This window comes from Montipora capricornis, chromosome 1 (assembly GCF_036669925.1).
Source record: "Montipora capricornis isolate CH-2021 chromosome 1, ASM3666992v2, whole genome shotgun sequence".
Lineage (NCBI taxonomy): Eukaryota > Metazoa > Cnidaria > Anthozoa > Scleractinia > Acroporidae > Montipora > Montipora capricornis.
This window is the reverse complement of record NC_090883.1, coordinates 16,668,373-16,680,872: the sequence shown is the minus strand read 5'-3', so window position 1 is coordinate 16,680,872 and position 12,500 is coordinate 16,668,373. Positions and strand designations below refer to the sequence as shown.

Sequence of the window (12,500 nt, the reverse complement as noted above, 5' to 3'; positions counted from 1 at the left end):
CGGCACGCCTCAGTGTGCGGCTCGATTATACTTTATGGTTAGCAAAAAGAGATTCAAGAAAACAAAACCTCTTTCTCAAAAAAAAAAAATTCCCTTTGACAGGCCTGAACCAAAAGAATTTTTTTTCCATGTAGTCCGATTTTGTCCGATTTCGAGTATGAATTCATCGTTGAGAAGCCGCAGGTAAGAAACATGGCCACCGTGAGCCGTCCTTGGACTCAGTGCGACTCGTCGGGTTTCCATTTTGCAAAGTGAAAGTAGCTTTCTGATTCGATAATTCGCAGCAGTTAGTACTGAAATTCTGAAAATTCATCAGTTCTGTTTTTAGCCTGGCTTTCCTGTCAAGAGAGAGTCGACTACAAACTTCCGATACATAAACAATTAGCCGGAAAACCAATACAGTAACTGTGAACTAGTAGGTTTCTTTTTTTGACTTCACCTTGTTTTCGTCAGTATTTCTTTTACTTTGGGCGTTGGCGCCATTGATTTTAGTTATTTTTCCTTCTTATGAAATCACCTAAACTGTTACTCTACTAATCTGAAAGCCAGAAAAGTCGAATAAGGCATTGAAACAACGTGAAATTGATTAGATCGCCCGCAGCGTAAACAAATCAAGGGGTTGACTGTAGACTGTTCAGTCATGAACGTAAACTTAAAAACACTATTTCTTCATATAGAATGCTCAAAGGTCACATATGCTACGTGTACATTGCTTCTAAACAGTGATATAAGACTGTAAAATGTATTTTAGGGATCGAGTGCAACTTTTCACCCGCTTGTGTGAGTTACAAACGCCGATATGGGAATTGGCTGTACGCAAAAGCTATATCCATGATGGCTCAGTAGTCCACATTAAAAGTTCTATATCTATGTTTTTCTCCTCTACTAAACGAAACACAGAAAGAGAACCATTTAGAGGATTCGATTTAAGTGGTGGACGACTTTCTTCTCAAAGTATCCATATCCCTTATTTTATTACTGTATGCAACTAAAGGCAGGGCAAAATGAGATCATTCAATAGGTATAGGAAACATTCATTGATTTCAGTGGATTTTAACTTTGTTACGACCTGGCTTAAACCATCATCATGCTCTGAAAATTGTGATCAATAATTTTATTTCTTCGTATAAGCTAAATCTAACGGTTGTACGCTGAACATATTATAATTCGGAAACACGATGGGTGCAGAGTACACCTGCATATTTGTCTGAATGCAAACTACAGTCGAGTTGTTTCTGAACACAATTAAAGAAAACATAAACCTCTTTATGCCCAACGAAGGTTCAAATCCTTGGTCAAAGAAAGAAATTACAAATCAGTTACAGTAGTTTCTCTCCTTTCCCCCTTTCGCAATTTTAAACCCGTCCGAGAAAGCTGTTGTTCATGATCCAAACCATGTTGTTATTAAGAAAATACTCTTAATCCATGATGGCAAGTCTGAATTGCAGATTATACCAATAGACCCCTGTTAAAATAAATTCCACAGAATCCCTTTTTTACTTTCTTTTACTGCGGGTATTCGTTGGTATATGAGAAATAACAATTAAAAACTGATTTCACTGATCTGTGTTTAATCAAAGTCCAGTAGTGATAAGTTAATAAGTCCATTCAGGAAAACTTATGGTCAATTCTCAGAAGTCAAAGTGATTAACTTTGAAATTTATCTTCACCTATAAACAGATGAATATACCAGCAAGGGAAACCTGTTAATCAATATTGTAAATTAAAAACAAACCCTGACACAGTCGGTGAAGTAACTGTGAATATGCCCATATTTTGACCAACACAGGATAACTTTAAGAGGAGAAAACTCTCTAAAATATTGGTAACACTTTTAAGCCATTCAATGCATCTCATCAAGACTACTTCTTGGAAACAACATTTTATTGAACGTAAAATAGGCATGCAAGACCCTTTTAAATGCCGAAAAAATGACTGAAGAATCAGAGCCGATGTGTTTATCAAATGAGCCAAGATGTTGGAGCCACGTTTCTGGGAATCCTTTATCGACAAGGGAGAAGCATGCAAACAAGAGTTCTTACTTAGTGGTATATAAACTAATCTGCACTTCGCTTATTTTGCTCTGACATTTCTTCGCGAACGGAAAAAAGAAAATCACTTCAAAAGAACTTGAATCTAAACCAAGGAGTGCAGGTTTCATAGAAGCAAACATTGCAAAAGCTGTTCTTGCCAAAAGAGAGGTCACAATGAATGCCAACAAGCATTGTTGTATTTTCGTAATGTAGGCGCTTAAATAAATTCAAACGTTGAACTTTTTAATCATGTAGATACCTGTCGTGTACCAAAAAATTAATTTTTTACTTAAATATAACAGATACCAAAGGCTATTCATTCTCAAACCTTATTTGCATCTTGGGTATCATTGTCAGTCTCGTTTCCATTGGTCAGCTCTTTGCAAATGATACAGTATTTCCGTGTGTTACTAAACCAAAGGTCCATATATTAAAACCATCAAGTTACATTTCCAAAAAAGAAATAATTAGAATCAAGCTATATACTGTTAATATTAATTAATGCACACTAAATTAGTTGAGCTTAGTATGTAATCACTGTAGTTTTTAACTTTATTACTTGACCTGAATATCATCTTTCTTACTGCTTGTATTAATTGACCAAAAGGATAGCTTAATTTACTTTAATTTTACAAATGTAGCCTTCATAATATATTATTGCCATTGCTTTCCTTATCACACCATTTTTGCTATAAGCATATAACAATCCTCCTGTTTGCAAACTGACGTGAAGGGTACCCCTGTCTTTCACTGCTAAGGCTGTACATTCCTCCACGGTCAAAATAATCGAAAACATCTCTCTTCTTGCCTTCATCATATCAGTAGCACCGACATCTTCATCGTTATCACAATCACCATCGTCATCAACATCATCACTCTCATCGTCATGGCAATTGTCATCATTATCGTTATGACTGACTAATATCATATATCACAGTAAAGACCATCACTTGTCAACAATGCATTTGTTTAATTAAAGGACATTAGACCCCACTTTCTCCGATTTTGTGCCTATTCAAAAATCTATAGTCATTTTGGGTTGCAACTTGTAGGCACCAACACACAGTATTTCAAAGAAATGGGCTGGACTTGTATTAATAGACCACTGGCCTAGCTGACAGGAAGAATACCTTGGATTCACGTTTACCACACTGAGCCTGCATGATGGTTGCCCTTTTTTTTCGTTTTCAGTGTTTTTTATGGCTTAATGTAATTGAGTATAGCACTGCAACTCTTTGATTTAAAGACAGCTTTCTCCTCGCCTTCGTTACTTTAGTACCACCAACACCAGCATTATTTCATACAAATCATTGTCGCCGTTGTCGTCATCATCATCATCATCATCATCATCAAAACCTTCATCGATGGACAGATAGTTTAGTCTTCCTAAAACAGGTTATCCAGAACAGAGGTACAATAACAAAAATGAGATGAAATGAAGTAACAGAGTTGAACATGTTAGTCAAAGATAAGGCTCTAAAAAAAACAAGGAGAACCTTTGCGGGTACTGCATCGCGACCTGTAGCCTTTTTAAGATCAAGAGTTTCCAACCCAGAGCTAGTGATCAGTGAGACTGATCTGTTGAGACTGGAAAGGTGGATGACTCAGGGAGCAATAGCCAACGATCAATATACTCGGATTACAATTGTGGGATGCAACTTGTAAGCACAAACACGACCAACAAATACAATGATTTCAAAACAATTATGCATTTATATAAAAAAGTTGTTTTTCCGTGTGTTTTACAAATTCTTATTTATGTTCTGCTCAAAATGAAATATACATTTGGGAACCAAATGAACTGCATTTGTGCTTAATTCTTGTTTGTGGTAAAAAATGGTCAAAACTTGATTACGTGACTGGACACCCTTTCACTTTTCAGTAGCAGTTTGATTAACATTCCTTGAATCATGTTTATGGCATACTCACAGCTATCTTTGATTTACGCAAAATCCAATAGTCCTAAGACATAATAAGAACTGAGGGATGCTTGTACAGCTGAGGTTTCTTTAATTGCAATATTTGTTTAGCCTTTCAGTTAGCCTTCATTCTCGTCTATAACACAAGTCATTACTTGTTATATCCCCTAAGATCCGGCGCCATTGCATCGTGAATTTGGTTCTTCCTGAAAATCTTTTTCCCAGGTGGTTTCAACAGAACTGACAAAATTGCTTTCCTTGTCTTTGCTTTTTTTCTTCGAATCTATCCCTGTGATAAGTCTAGTTAAACTGATTTTAGCACTACTGTAAGGGAGGGAGTTGTTCAGAAGAGAATCGCGGAATAGGGCTCATTAAGGCATAATAAGCTTCATTATTACTTCACTATTCGATCTAAATCCGTACTTGGGCAGCATACCAACCAATACTTTAACAAACTGAGGGGTCACTCTTTCGTCTCTCGTTTTTCTTCATTCTAGTAACTGTTTGTCCTGTTAGGAATCAAGTGAACAACGCCTAAAAAAAGGAAAACAAGCAAACAAACACACCCTACGGCGAGCCACTCATTTACTGGTCCAATTTTCCTATTTCCCTTTCCTACGTTTTTCTAGAGTTATATCCAAACCACTGCTACCCATACAAATTTGAAAATCAAACTAAACTGCCAATGGCACGACCCCATAAGCTGCATAGTTTTTATTATCATCGTGCTAAAATAAAGGCTGTCTGTCTGTCTGTCTGTCTGTCTGTCTGTCTGCTATGCACTTCTTCCTCCTGAGTTGAGAGAAGACATTGATGAATGCAAAAAATACTGCTAATTATACTTAATAACAGAGTCGACTCTCTCTCTCTCTCTCTTGCAGTCAGTCGTTCTACAACGAGGAATGATCTATGGTTTTGGTTTTGGCTTGAAGATGCTCCCCCACACAGCTCTAATTGCTGCCTTATCTTGACAACTCTGATCAATCTCTCAACAATTCACTGTATTCCTCTTTACCACATCTTTGAATCTTAGTCTTGGTCTCTCTCTGTTTCGACCACTTTGACAGAGCTGGGAGTACAGCAGCTGTACTAGTCTGTTACTAGTCTGTCTGTCTGTCTGTCTGCTATGCACTTCTTCCCCCTGAGTTGAGAGAAGACACTGATGAATGCAAAAAATACTGCTAGTTATACTTAATAACAGAGTCGACTCTCTCTCTCTTGCAGTCAGTCGTTCTACAACGAGGAATGATCGATGGTTTTGGTTTTGGCTTGAAGATGCTCCCCCACACAGCTCTAATTGCTGCCTTATCTTGACAACTCTGATCAATCTCTCAACAATTCACTGTATTCCTCTTTGCCACATCTTTGAATCTTAGTCTTGGTCTCTCTCTGTTTCGACCACTTTGACAGAGCTGGGAGTACAGCAGCTGTACTAGTCTGTTACTAGTCTGTCTGTCTGTCTGTCTGCTATGCACTTCTTCCCCCTGAGTTGAGAGAAGACACTGATGAATGCAAAAAATACTGCTAGTTATACTTAATAACAGAGTCGACTCTCTCTCTCTTGCAGTCAGTCGTTCTACAACGAGGAATGATCGATGGTTTTGGTTTTGGCTTGAAGATGCTCCCCCACACAGCTCTAATTGCTGCCTTATCTTGACAACTCTGATCAATCTCTTAACAATTCACTGTATTCCTCTTTGCCACATCTTTGAATCTTAGTCTTGGTCTCCCTCTGTTTCGACCACTTTGACAGAGCTGTGAGTACAACAGCTGTTTTGGGAGTCTGTGTTTGTCCATTCTATGTAAGTGTGCAAGCCACCTAAGATTTTTGTCAATGAGAATGTCTTTCATGGGCGGTAGCCCGGCACGACTAGGGATTTCCTCATTCGTGATCTTGCCCTTCCAGGAGATGCCGTTCATTACGTCCTTCCGCTGTCTCATACAGAGTAGCATTAAATAAATGTATGCTTAAATTGTCCAGGTAATTGAGAGGACTTCAAAATTTCACTTTAATTAATATAGTAAAGTGGTCCTCAATCTAAACATCATACTGTGACCTATACACTTAGGTGTCTAGGGTTTTTCTTAAGACCCTTTGCTGTTCCCAACAAGCAAGCTATCTGAAGTAATGAAAGTACTGTCATCCAAGTCTATTTTCTTTACTTTACTACTATCCTGAATTTGTTATTTATTGTCCCAGGCTCCCCAATGTTGACTGGTATGAAAAGAGGCCTTGGTATGTTGGTTACTCTTTTACAATTCCAGATCCTCTTATATTATAACCTTCTTCTTAAGGTACTGATTATTTCAACTTTTCTTTGTTCCTTTTTACACACTTGTTTTTCATTGGGACATGCAACACCTATTATGCAGCACTGTCTCTCTTTCCTTTCCAGCACTACAATGTCGGGTATGTTGGTTGTGTCTGCTTGCACTGTAAAATCACAACCTTCCATTTTTGTTTTTCATTACATTGTCTTTTCATGGAATTCTGTACTTCTGTGCACTGGAATAGGACAGGTTGGTTCCTTAGCCTGCCACTGGCATTTGGATAATCCCTCCCACCACACTCTGGGGTAGCACCTTTGGCAAATGCCAGCAAATCCAAAGCCATCTCTTTAAGGTTACAATAACGTGAAAAATGGTAGGTGGAGCTCTTGAGCCTTAGTTGGCAATTCGCCAAGGAGAAGGGAACTCCAAACAGAAAAATCCTCCTTAGTGGTATTGCTAAACTTTCTCAATGAAGATTAAAATTGAAACTTCTATTGCTAGTGCAAAAAAGGCGTGAAAAGGGCTGGAGTTTCGAGTGGCCGACTCTAGTTATCACTGAAACAGTAGAAAGTGCATTTCCTGTCCCTCATCTAGTCGACTTTTATCTCTAGGTATTTGTATTTTGGTAGTTTTTTCATTTCCTTTAGAAATATATCTTTCCGAAGGTATATTCGATTCTCAGATTCTGATTTCCTAACGTCTTTTAAAATTATCGACGTTCTCCTCTCTTCATGATCACACAAATTACACCGCGACAAAACTCATTAACACTATTACTAATTAATTGTGAAGGATGAAGATGATAAAACACCGAAAATGTGAAATATATCTACAGCTTTGAGGACGGATCTATCTATTAATTATATAGTGTATCAATAGCATCGCCAAATAGTCATCATCGTCATCGCCAGCCAGTTTTGTCAATCTCATTAATCATATGCTACTGTTAAGCGCTAGGAAGGGGAAAATTATTAAGACTTCTGCGTTTGAGGGAGAAAATAAACTCGACAACTGTATTGCAAATCTTTCCTGTGTAAGCTGAAGAATATTTAAACCGTAATGAAATTTTAACTTTAACTTGGATCGCATTTTTTTAACCTGAATCTTTATATCGAGCTTCACGATAAATAAAACTGTTAATTTTTTCTCTCATGACAACCGAAGTGGAACCTTCGACCTTCCAATGACTACTTAGGGTACTCTACCGCTGAACTATAGGAGATTTGTGGTAGCCGAAGTATTAATAAAACAATAGAGATTATGTTCGTGGGCATAAATATGTTTTAGGTGGCTCGGACTCATTTTAGCCCGAACAGTTAGGCGAGGGTTAAAGTGATCAGCCCTGAAAAGGGCCCAAAACATATTTAAGCCCAAGAACATAATCTGCATTACTATTATTATCACTTTGGAGAGCTTAAAAACCAAAAAAAAAAGACAACAAAACAATCTGAACAATCACTCGAGTGTTTCAATGGCTTTAATTTTCCTCAATAAAAATGTACCATCTGGCGAAGCTGGCTTGGAATTTCAAAATCCTGCCATTTGAGTTTTCATAAATTACATGAGATGAAAGGAAAGTTCCATAAAGCTTATTTGAAAGTGTTGAAATTAATTGCACAATTGCACAGTTTTAGGCCAAGACACAAATATCACGGGAAATCGCCTACATATGTTTTTGGAAATTCTTGAAATATCTGCCTTTATTTCCAAAAACCTAACAAAGTATAGGGCAATACAGGAAATTCAACGGTGGCCTTGTAAGGAATACAACAAAACTCTAAACAATTTTAATTCAATCCATCCTTGGATTTCATTCCCCTGAAGTCTCCAAGAAAGTCATAAGAAAAGGTATCGATTGTTTACTCGCAGCGTTGAAATATATTATTACAAATGAAGAATACTGCTGCATTCTTGCTGCATTTTTGCTGCATTTGTTAATTTTATTTGAAATTTTGTGTCGGTATAAAGTAGCATTTAACTTAAGAATTGCTTTCTTTCTCTATTTTGCAGGGGGAAAAACGTGACTAAAATAGTTTTTCTCTAAAAATTCTAAATATTAAAATTTTTTTTCTAAATATCTTGAGATTTTCTAAACATCCCAATATCTTCTAAATATCTAAAAAATATCCGGATATTTGTGTCTACGCCTACACAATTTCATACTTTTCAGTGGTTAATGTCAGCGTTTTAGCCCGCCAAATTCTCCATTTTAGCCCTCAAAATGCGCCCCAATATTATCCCCGACAAAGTGATGATAACCAAACTATTCCTGTTGTTGTTGTTGTTACTTCACTCTTAAAGCATTAAGGAAAGTAGCTGAAAGATGTCTTTTTTCCTTTCTTTTAGCTATAAGTCGTTCAAAAAGGGTAACATACATAAGATGGGCAGTTTGACAAGACTTCATAATATCATTTCGCAACAGGTGAGATTGGTCAGAAAAGAATAGTATTGAGGCGCCGTTTGCTTTTCTTGTATGGCAAGATCTTCCTCATATTTTGCACCATTTTCCAAACTCCAGAGGGACACGCTTTTTGTCGAACGCTTTTGAAGCCGTCCAATAAAAATAAACTCGCAGGTTATGTTACTGCGACACTCCTGCTCGACTCGATTATTGAACAGTGCATCACATGCCATCATCAAACCAGCCTAGGACCCCACTGTTTTAAAGCCAGTGTGACTATTAGTGAATATGGAACCCTGGGAAGTCAATCTGTTCTTTTTACTACAAGGAAAGGTTACGTTTATACAAACGTTGGCCGTGTAGCACTTATATTTTAAACATAATTAACTGAAGAGAGTGTAGTGTAACGTGAAGTGCTAGATTTCTATCCCATATGAACATGTGAGCGTTAGCCCTACTGATGGAAATGGGCCCACACAAGGACAGAGAAAAACTCTGACCAGGGTGGAGAGTTTTTCTCTGTCCTTGTCTCTTCAGTTAATTATGTTCTTTTTACTAGTTTCGTTGCACTTTGAAGACTCGGAATTCTTGAGTTACACAGTAACCTAACTTAACTTAGTAAATAAAGGGATTGGTTCCTCACTGTAAGATATAGAGGATATTACATGGCCGCGCGGAGATATGAAATCTATCTTCGAGTGTTGAAAAATACTTCACGAGTGAGCGCAGCGAACGAGTAAAATATTTTTCAACACGAGAAGATAAATTTCGTTTCTCCAAGCGGCCATGTAATATTCTATTTATTATATAAATACCAATGAAATACTACATCATTTTATGAAAGGCATCCAAAGACGCGATTTTTATATGTAACCATAGCATCAGTGATCATTTCACGTGTGAGCTATAGATCTGAAATTTCGCATGCGAAAACGTTGAGATTAGGGCATCTGGGCAATGCTGACGCACATTCGTATTTTTTGAACTGTGCGTACTGCGCAGCCAGTGAAACATCAGTCATACACTGAGTTCTCACGAAATGATCAACCGGCAGTATCTGCGTGAGATTGAGAGCTAAGGATCTGAGATTTGGCATGCGATGACTTTTAGATAGGGGAACTTGGACGATGTCCACGCTCAGCTAGCTGCTGTGTTTGATTACGTGGGCTGAGTAAATGGTATTTAGTTAAGCAGTCCAATTAATAATTATTATTTATCCACTTGTGTAAAGTGAAGAGAGACTTTGATTTGAATTTAAAGGACATCGAGTTTTGCACCTTAGAGTTCGTTGTATGAACATGGCAATAAAAATTCCGAAAACGTTTTTTTATTTAGACTATTAGTAACTATGTATACAAAGTTGCAAGGAAGCTGTTAATAAGTATATTCATTGCAATATTAACTGGGAAAAAGATTTCTATCGAGACAAGACACTTAGGAATTTTTTCTAAGTAGGTAATTGCAAAACTTTCAGAGAAACAGCAACAAATAACATATATATGATGAAAAAATTAGGGCCAACTCTTTGCTAAATGCTTTTCAGTTTGTTAAAAAATTCCGATTGTTGTGTTTAATTACGTGCGCTGAGTCACAATTATTTGGTTAAGCAGTCAAATTAATAATCATTTATTATTTATCCACCTGTAGTCGTTAGAAAGCGCCCTTTATCAATTTTTAACGGCACAAAAAATTAGCCCCGACTTCAATGGGCCTCAAAGTTCAGTTTTATATGATGAAAAATAGGGGTCACCACACGATTTTAAAAGTTAAGTTGTTTGTTTGTTTGGTTTTTTTTCGCAACGTATTTTGTATTTTGTCCGACGTCCCTCGCCGGTAAATAAACACATTTGCACCTGTTTTGTGGTGCTTTCTGGGATATTCACAATGTGGACAAGTACACAAAGAATAAAGTTTTGCACTTTTGCAAAATGCGTTTTATTTTAGTGAAATATAATTGAATGGTTCAAAGAGAACGAAGTATTCTGAAAAAGATCGGTAAAAGTGTTATTTTTCATTTAAATTTGTATCAAATGTAAAAATGTAAATGCTTTGTTTATAGTGGAAGTGCACTTACCTATCAAGATAGTTTACAGGCACTCCACTGTTAACAAGGTGAAAGTAACAATTCAAACTTAACAGAAACATTATTAAGAACCCCAACTGGCGGGAGGCAACCAGTTGAAATAGGGCAGTGGTTCAAGCATCAAAAGTTTAATTTGAAAACCAAATTTGCATTGTATTTCGTAATTATCAAGGCATGCTTATTTTCAAGGAGACTAATTCGCCTTAGGGTTTGTTCACATGACTAAAGTAAAAAATTACAACGTGAGGTTAGTTTTGAAAACAATACCTTGAATTTACTTTCATGCACTCGAAGTGAATTGATTTACATGGAGTGATAGTTTACGATGATGTGAATACAATAAGGTTCATTGTGTGTGTGTGATGCTTCATGCCTTTCTGAGCTATTTCTATTGTTCCGCGCACTTGAGAGCACTTGTTAGCATCTCTCGTTCGAATATATTTCTCACCTTCTCATTGGTCGTAAGGTAAATGAGGGGGACATTGGGATTTTCGGTTTTGCGGTTTTGGCTATTTTTTAGATCGGGTTTTCGGTTTTTGTGCCAAAAGACTTCGGTTTTTCGGTTTTGGTGTTCATTGCGGTTTGCGGATTTTTCGTTTTTTAGCATTTGGTTTTCGGTTTTTATAAAAAATATGAGCGGTTTTTCGGTTTTGTTATCCGATGTGCTTTTTAGGTTTTCCTATTTTGTCCTATTTGGGTTCCGGTTTCTCTTAAATTTGAGCGGAAATTGATCTCGAATAGAGTACTTTTTATTTATTTATTTAATTTTTATTTAATCACGGTACAATTCATCAGCAATATAAAAACCATATGTACAATTAAAAATTGAAAACCAACTATAGATAAAACTATGTAAACTACATTAACTATCTTACTCAATATCATACAATAAAAGCTGCTTTCCATGAATGCCGTGTTTAGAATAATGGCTTAGATAACCTCTTTAATCAGTCATTTGAATTGACTGAGGGACGCTGCTTTCCTTAGTTCTAATGGCAAACTGTTCCACAAAACTGCGCCACTGTAGCTAAAGCTATTTTCTGTAGTAGTTTGTGCGCGGTTGCGGAACATTTACCTTATTCACAGAGCCTCTCAAACAATTACCAGAATCGCGATGGACAAATTTCGAGCAGAGATACTCGGGTGCTAGTCCCTGTAGGGACTTAAATACCATTGTTGCTCTTTCAATTTGCCTTTGAGAGACTAGGGATTTCCATCTCAAGAGTTCAAATAAATTGTTGACATCAGTGTCATAGGACACTGGCTGCTCTGTTTTGTAGTTTTCGCAGTTTGTCCTGCAAAGTTACTCAACAGTTTCCCCAAACAATATTGCAGTAGTTGAAATGAGGTTGTACTAGGGCCTGATAAATAGAATGTAAGGTCCCATAGGGGACTTTCACTCACGTGATCAGTAACCTTGTTTTTCCTCCGAAACAAAAGAAAACGTTTGAGTGATAATAGAGCTCAATTTCTGAAGACGTCGCATGAAAACACTCTATAGCCAGTTATGTCACGGTAGGGGATCACGCGTGTCGAATGATGCCCGAGTTGGTGCGGAGTGGATGAAGATGAAGGACCCCATGAAGATCTGAACGAGCATGAAATGAGTGAGGAAGCTAGTCACTCTGATGAAGGCCAGCAAGAATTTGATGAATGTAGTGATTAAGTCAGTGCAGATGACAACAATTCCCAAGGCCAGCAAGATGAATTAGGGACATCGACGAATTTTCTCTTTGGTGCAACGTCGCGATATGCCATATAAAAAGGGGAGGGATGCTCGTCGTCTCGCCTGG

The 12,500-nt window shown here is 37.3% G+C and overlaps 1 protein-coding gene across 2 annotated transcripts in view; it reads left to right on the top strand.

The window, feature by feature from the left end:
• LOC138014151 (uncharacterized) overlaps positions 1-12,500 on the top strand; it is a 25,070-nt gene that overhangs the window by 1,886 nt on the left and 10,684 nt on the right. For both annotated transcript variants that reach the window (XM_068861187.1, XM_068861253.1), the window contains exon 2: positions 8,570-8,645. In XM_068861187.1, coding sequence (XP_068717288.1) covers positions 8,570-8,645 — 76 coding nt within the window. The remainder of the gene's footprint in view (positions 1-8,569; positions 8,646-12,500) is intronic.